This window comes from Pelobates fuscus, chromosome 13 (assembly GCF_036172605.1).
Source record: "Pelobates fuscus isolate aPelFus1 chromosome 13, aPelFus1.pri, whole genome shotgun sequence".
In the NCBI taxonomy this organism is placed as follows: Eukaryota; Metazoa; Chordata; class Amphibia; order Anura; family Pelobatidae; genus Pelobates; species Pelobates fuscus.
Genome location: NC_086329.1, coordinates 55,050,951 through 55,058,876, shown reverse-complemented (window position 1 = coordinate 55,058,876; position 7,926 = coordinate 55,050,951). Strand labels below are relative to the sequence as shown.

Here is a 7,926-nt window from a genome sequence, read left to right as displayed (position 1 = left end):
CAAACTTTTTTTACCCATCTCAAATCTCACCTGTCCTAACTCTAACCTAAGGGCACCTCCTACATTTAAACACAGCAAGAACTCCCAATTACAACCCTGGTACACCAAGCTGACCCGATTCCTCCAAAAATGTTCCAGAACTGCTGAACACTGCTGGAGAAAGTGTCACTCTGCATCTGACTTCCTCCATTATAAATGTATGCAGTGCTCCTACAGCTTGGCTCTTTCATCTGGAAAAGTAAACTAATTTAAAGGGACACTCCAGGCACCTAGACCACTTCTGCTCATTGGAGTGGTCTGGGTGCCAACTCCCACTACCCTTAACCCTGCAAGTGTAATTATTGTAGTTTTTTTTAAACTGCAATAATTACCTTGCAGGGTTAAGTCCTCCCCTAGTGGCTGTCTATTAGACAGCCACTAGAGGGAACTTCCTGGTTTCTAGCACAGGTTTTCTGTGCTAGAGCGTCGCTGGACGTCCTCACGCTGTGTGAGGACCTCCAGCGTCGCTCTATTCCCCATAGGGAAGCATTGAAATTCATTTTCAATGCTTTCCTATGGGGTGCGCTAATGCGCATGCGCGGCATTGCCGCGCATGCGCATTAGGTCTCCTCGGCCGGCGGGCGAGATCAGCCTCGCCCAACGGCCGACGTAAGCAGAAGGAGGAGCGGCGGGGGAGGAGGAAGCAGCGACGTGGGACCTGTCGCTGCCTCTGGTAAGTCACTGAAGGGGTTTTCACCCCTTCAGCAACTGGGGATTGGGGGGTGGGAGGGAGAGGGACCCTCCAGTGCCAGAGTGCCAGGAAAACGGATTGTTTTCCTGGCACTGGAGTTTCCCTTTAACACCCTCATAAGCATACTCACCTGCAAACTCAAATGTCTATTTCACAATTTGAATGCTCTTCTTCGCCCTGTTGCTCCCCTTCCTCCCGCCACAAACTTTGCAACTCACTTCACTGAGATTTCTACAATCAGGGAAGAAATATCTACCAATACTTTCCCCAAACCCTCACTGTTCTATACTCATTCACACCTGTTACATACAGAGGTTTCTCCAGCCTCACCATGTTTCCTCGATCCTATTCCCACATCTCATCCACACATTGTTTCCTTCTCTTGTGCTCCATCTCTCTAAAATTTTCAATCCTTCACCCTTCAAACATGCAACCCTAATTCAGAGAAAACCCAACCTTGACCCCCAACTCCCCATCCTATTACTCGCCCTAAGATCCTTACGAGTTGTGTTTAAGAGATTAACAGACTTACTTGAATCCAATTCTCTGCTTGACCTACTTTAGTCTGGAGTCCACACTTGTCACGCTGTCGAGACGCCATTTCTATTCTAATTCTCCTTGACCGTTCTGCTGCTTTTGACATGGTGATCGAAAGCTTTTTTTTTATTCTCCTTAATCTCAGTCTACGGGATACTGCTCTCTCCTGGTGCTCCTACTACCTTTCCCAGCTTTCTTTCCGTATTTCTCTGCCTCTTCTCACCAATTCCTCTCTGTTGGTGTTCCCCAAGGTTCTGTCCTTGGTCCCTTACTGTTCTCTATACTGCCTCCCTTGGTAAACTTATCAGCTTCCATTTTAATTTATATGCAGATAACACGCAATCTACCTGTCCGTTCTCCGACCATCTTGACTTGTGTCTGACTGCCTTTCTGCAATTTCCAACTGGATGGCTGCTCACTTTTTTAAACTCAACCTGTCCAAAGCAAAACTTCTGGTCTTTCCTCCATCAAGTGTTACTACTCCTTTATCTGTGTCTCTCAAAGTCAACAACCATCACCTATATCTCACAGGCTCAGTGCCTAGGTGTTCTTTGACTCTGACCTTCCCACACCTCATCCAGTATATAACCAAATCCTGCCACTTCCATCACAAAAATCAGCATGCATTGGCCTTTAACACCAGACCCGGTTTAAGTGCTGGTCCATGGCGTTCTCTCTAGACTTGAATAAAGTCTAATTTACCATTGTCTATAGTGTAGTTAGGATAACCAGCCTGTAGAGGGACAAATCTCTGCCAGAAGCAAATAGTCACCAACATAATGAATGTAGAGTTGCTGAAAAATGTAAGCTCACCCCCTGCTATCAAACACTAGATGAAGTTTCACTGGGTGATGAGCATTCCTCCAGTCAAGGAGACAAGTGAATGGTCTACCATTAAAGGGACACTCCAGGCACCCAGACCACTTCAGCTCATTGGAGTGGTCTGGGTGCCAACTCCCACTACCCTTAACCCTGCAAATGTAATTATTGCAGTTTTTCATAAACTGCAATAATTACATTGCAGGGTTAACTCCACCTCTAGTGGCTGTCTAGTAAACAGCCACTAGAGGTCACTTCCTGGGTTCTAGCACAGGAAACCTGTGCTAGAGCGTCGCTGGACGTACTCACGCTGTGCGAGGACCTCCAGCGTCGCTCAAAACCTATAGGAGAGCATTGAAATGATTTTTCAATGCTTTCCTATGGGGAGACGTAACGCGCATGCGTGGCATTTCCGCGCATGCGCATTAGGTCTCGGACGGTGGGCGAGATCAGTCTCGCCCACCGGCCGACGCAATCACTGGGAGGAGCGTCGCGGAGGCGGAGACAGCGGCGAGGGACATCGCCGCTGTCCCAGGTAAGTGACTGAAGGGTTTTCACCCTTTCAGTAACCGGGGATTGGTGGGTGGGAGGGAGAGGGACGCTCCAGTGCCAGAAAAACAGTTTTTCTGGCACTGGAGTTTCCCTTTAAGCATTAGCAGTCCAGAGATTGACAAAGATTACTATAGCAGTTTGAAATACCTAATAATAATACCCAATAATCAAAGGACTACAGTAGCTTAATGAAGTGGTCTGGGTGCCAGGTCCAGCTAGGTTTAACCATTTTTGCTGTAAACTTAGCAGTTTCAGAGAAACTGCTATGTTTACGTAAGGGTTAATCCAGCCTCTAGTGGCCGTCTCATTGACAGCCGCTTCCCACTGTAATTTTCAAAGTGAGAAGACGCCAGCGTCCATAAGAGAGCATTGAGAATGCTCTCCTATGGACTGGCTGAAGGCGCGCGGCTCTTGCTGCGCATGCAGCCAGGGACGGCAGAAGAGTCCCAGCGCTGGAAAAAAAGGCATGGGATTAACCCCTTCCTCCCCCTTCAGCACCACAGAAGTGGGACCCTGAGTGTGGGGGCACCCTCAGGGCACTATAGTGCCAGGAAAAGGAGTTTGTTTTCCTGGCACTATAGTGGTCCTTTAACCCCTTAAGAGCAGGGGTTCTCAACCCAGTCCTCAAGGACCCCCTACCAGTCCAGGATTTAGGGATTACCTGGGTGTGTCTAAGGTATTTAGAAAAAGGAAAAAACCTTAGACTTCTTTTTCTACACACCAAGGTAATCCCTAAATCCTGGACTGGCAGGGGGTCCTTGAGGACTGGGTTGAGAACCCCTGCCTTAAGGACACATAACATGTCATTCCAGAGGTTTGGTCCTTAAGGGGTTAAGCTTGCATGCTTGAACTGTATGTGGGCATCATACTCTAATGCAGGTATTTTACATTATGTAGCAGCATTTAGTAATCAGCACTGCTACCAACTGCTTCAGGGTCCTTAGATACATATAAGCACAGTATTTGACCATTTTTAATAATGTATAAATGTTTGACACCTACAAGGGAAAAAATTATTTTATACTAACATTTCAGACCCTATGTGAAATATTGCAAGATAAAAAGACACTTATGTATAAAGTTTTGCATTCCCAATATTGTTAAAGGGTGAACAAATGAGCAAGAAATAGTGTAAAAAGGACAATAGTTTGGGTTCAATATTTATTTTGGGATCTCCCAATTTGATATTTTAACATGTATAAAACGGACATTCTTTTTGTTGTTTGAAAATTGCAGAAGATGTTTATGTCCATAACAAGATGTTCATGTTTCTGTTGATACCAGTGCACTACGAATAATTCTTCTGTGATCATCAGGTGGTGACAGGTTTTTCCATAGAGGGAATAGGTTTAGTCCAGCTGAGGAAAGAACATATGAAAATATTTTTTTAAAAAGGGGGAACGCATACAGATTAAAGGGGTCACTAAACACAACTTTGAATGGTACCTAAAACCAACTCAGAGCTTCAGATTGCTTTTACAAATCACTATTTGAAGCCATTTTATGAGATGGCCCCAAAGAGCAGTTAGTTGCCAGGTTGTTTTTGTAAAAGTTTGTTGTTTGCAAGCATAACTTTGGACTGCCCAACTTCCTAGAAGACAACACCAAGTCAGGGACAGTGGCATGGATGTTTGTTTACAGAGTAGTTCCACCCATTGTAAGTGATAAGTTACTTATTCCATAAGCTTCTTTAGTGCAAGTGTCTTCTTGACAAGGGACGTGTCTACAGACTTAATGGTTTGAGTGAAATAGGGGAGTAACTTAGAGTAGTTTTAGGATTTTAAAGATTAATTTTTGCCCCAATAATTCTGTCAAATAGGCTTGTTTTTACAAACTACTAAAGGAATCATAAAATCCATTTCAGAATACAAAAATTAGTTTTTTTTAACCAAACACACCAAAAACATTTTAATACCTTTAAGAGGCAAACTAATGTTAAATTATACAGTATGCCTGTGCAGCACATCCACAGGATTTCACCTGACTTTCTCACTGCACGTACACTCGCAGCTTACAGTCATGAGTTGCCCATTACCTGACAGTGTCAAAAAAATTTATATGCAGAGTCTGTAGGTATAAAAGCTGCAGCTTTTGCAAACTACAATAGTGTATCTACTAAATCAGGGCTCGACAAATCCCAGGCAGACTAGAAATTTCACCCTGGCGTCTGGGAAGTCCTTTAATTAGAGCGGCCACCCAAGGGAGTATTAAAGCCAGCCATACGGCTGAGGCAGCAAGAAGCCGCCTGCAAGAGCATTGTAGATGGCGTGCGAGCATTAGTATTCCTGCAGTTCCTCTCTGCTCCTTCACGTACTGTTTAATGATGGCAGGAGCCGGAATATGACATCACTCTGGCCCCAGCACCACTACAAAGAGCGCAAGGGAGCAGAAAGAATCTGCAGGTAGATTACTGCTCCCTTCGCACACAGAAAGGTCTGCAGGTACAGGCTATAGACACCAGAATAACTACATTAGGCTGTAGTGGCCCTGGTGTCTATAATGTGCCTTCAGAATTGCATTTTTTTTGTTGAAAACTAAACAGAAAATAAAAAAATAAAAAAAAACTGGCACCTAACTTTTAGCCGGCTCCTACATTCCAAGCAATTTTGTCAAACCCTGTACTAAAATAGTAATTTTAATGACACTCCCCTTATTACATTTATATCTAACTGACACATTTCCATGATAAGGACTCAAACACCACTCATAGAAAAAAGGGAAAGAAATTGTATTTATTGAAGAGGAATGTTTGGAAAACTTATTTTGACAATGAAACTATATCTGTTACTTCACAGAGCTTGTGACATTAAGCAAGCATGATTATTTACTAAATTTGCAGAAGCTGTGACTATAGCAAAGTTAGAGAATTTTTCTAGATCAGCCATCTTTGCTTTAGTTTTCCTATTTGGATTTTATATGCAAATTTCTGAGTTTAGTTAATTGATAGCTTCTGTTAAATGATAAGTTTAACAAACAGTTTGATTTGATGAGAATTAGAGATTACATATAGGGGAACAAAAGTTAAACTATTAATACAAAGTTGAGCCATTGAGATCACCATTTGCTTTCATATCCACTTAAACAGTGACTCAACCCCGAGTCGTATGCACTTTATATAAATGCACAAAAAACTGCAGAGAGACCCCACTAGTCAAAAGCTCAATTAGCCTTTCATCCAGGTCTGGTTTTATCCAACAAATGCCTCCTCAGAAAGTGTATATGTAATTAGTAGTTTACCTGCCAGGAGCAGTTTCACTCATCACATAGGATGTGATTGACTACTTTATAAGTTTACAGCAGAAGCATAACAGGGGACCACAATATACCATAACCAAAGCAGGGAAGTGTCCATTTAAAGTTAGCAGTTTACTTGACCGTTCCAAATTACTAAGGGACTACTAGAACACATACCTTGACAAAGCCAATATCCTTTGCATATTGCCTGAAACATTGACGGCACATGTTCAGTCCATATTTGCGGATCAATCCATGTCTGTTAGAGCACACACGGCTAGGAAAAAAAGAGAAGGCATTAAAATAACTGAATATAAGCCCTAAAGAAAAAAAGAGCCAATATTAAAGGGACACTACAGACGGATTTAAGCTCATTAAAGTGGTGTGGGTGCAGTGTTCCTGTTTCTTTAACCTTGCAATTTAAAACATTGCAGTTTTACCAGACAGACACTGGAGCCACTACCTGACTCCATGAAACAGTGCTGGACATCCTCACGCTTTGCATGAGGACATCAACGTGTTGAGAAAGTCCATAGAAAAGCATTAATTCAATGCCTTTTAATGGGGAAGGCCTAATGCCTTCACACTGATCACCATGCATGCGCATTAGGTTCCCGTGCCTTTTGGCTGACAGAGGAATCTGGTATGTTTTTAGAGGGATTCTAACCCTTTCTGGGATTAAAAACCAAAGGAGGCCAATTTAACGGAATATTCCAAACACCATAACCACAACTACACACTGTGGTCCTCATCAACCTATTCCTATAACATTTTGTTATCACCTCGGTTTAATTTCCCCCTTTAAAATATTGTAAAGTACTGCAGAATAAGTTGGTGCTTTGCAAATGCCAATAAAGGCACATGATGTCATGAGTGCCCTAGTGCCTTATCACCATTGTAATTAGTCAATTATTTTAAGAAAAGTTTCCCCTTGTTACCTGGAGTCCACTAGTAGTTGCTCCTCTCTACCACAGCTCAATGAGAGCCAGAAGCTCTCTTCACCGAGCCAAGCTCATGGGCTTCACTCAACAGAAGACAGAGCAGCTTTTATTTCTCACTGAGCTATATAGAGTGAATATAGTGGTGCCCAGAAAACCTAGATATGTGCCATAACGCTTATTTAGTTTGAGAAACGATGCACATAGCATAAAGACGCATTAGGCTTTCTAGAACTCCAGAGCCCCGAGGTTCAGCAACTTAAAGCAACATCCAAGTCAGATAGGGATGATAGTGGATAAAGTCACACCTCAAATTTTACCAGGGGACATCAAGTGTTAAAGGCCAACACTACCATCGTATAGCAGTAATTATTGTTGCTCTGCCCTAAAATAAAGTTTCAGAATTCACAGAGTTCTAGAACACATGTGAATTCTACAAACGCTCTCTTCTATGCAAGCCTCTGTGCCACACATAACCAGCATGTACCATGGGAAAATATGGATTGAATAAGCCTTAGCAGACAAGAACACTCTGACTTGCTTGCATAATCATTATATTTGGAATTTATATAGCGCCAGCCTATGCCGCAGGGATTTATAATAAAAATGGGGGAATTTAACAATAAATGTGACTGTTACAAAACACTACACGAACAATAGATGAAGATTGGGCTAAATGCATGTTCTCTTGTGATAGGACATGGGACGATGATCTCATGCTGGTGAGGAAGATATTAGTCCGAGAATAGTCCCATGATGCAGTGTGAGACAGCCGCCATTACCTGCCTCCCCGCCATGATGGTCCCCACGAGGCCTAAAGCCCTGGAACCAACACTACCCGTATCCCGAGCCCCCATCCCTCACAGGGAAACACCTCAGCCCTAGCACGGACCACCCTGATACCCACCAGGAGCGGGACCCCTGTCCGAACTTCCTCGGGTGGCTCCAGTACAGCTGCTGGTGACCCATCTCGACCGGTTGCGAGCTCTGAAAAGGAAGAGGAGGAGTCAGGCAGCGGCTAATCAACACTGGCCTGCCCGCTCCCACAATGCACCATGACGGCGGACACGCCCCCACAGAGAAGTGTTATAAACACAAAAGACATAACAGTAGACA

At 43.5% G+C, this 7,926-nt stretch overlaps 1 protein-coding gene across 1 annotated transcript; it reads right to left on the bottom strand.

Annotated features, from left to right (window-relative positions):
- Positions 1 to 3,785: 3,785 nt before the first annotated feature.
- On the bottom strand, positions 3,786 to 7,820 carry RPS29 (ribosomal protein S29). Its single transcript, XM_063438950.1, has 3 exons — positions 7,718 to 7,820; positions 6,050 to 6,149; positions 3,786 to 3,996 (listed from the first exon to the last, which is right to left on the bottom strand). Exons 1-3 carry the CDS (start codon positions 7,777 to 7,779, stop codon positions 3,988 to 3,990), a joined length of 171 nt encoding a protein of 56 aa, XP_063295020.1. The 5' UTR covers positions 7,780 to 7,820; the 3' UTR covers positions 3,786 to 3,987.
- Positions 7,821 to 7,926: the final 106 nt, after the last annotated feature.

Coding starts and splice junctions, on each gene's coding strand:
- RPS29 (XM_063438950.1), bottom strand. CDS start 7,779: ATGGGTCACCAGCAGCTGTACTGGAGCCACCCGAGGAAGTTCGGACAG. Junction 6,150..7,717: donor GGACAGGGGTCCCGCTCCTG/GTGGGTATCAGG, acceptor TTTTTTTCCTAG/CCGTGTGTGCTCTAACAGAC.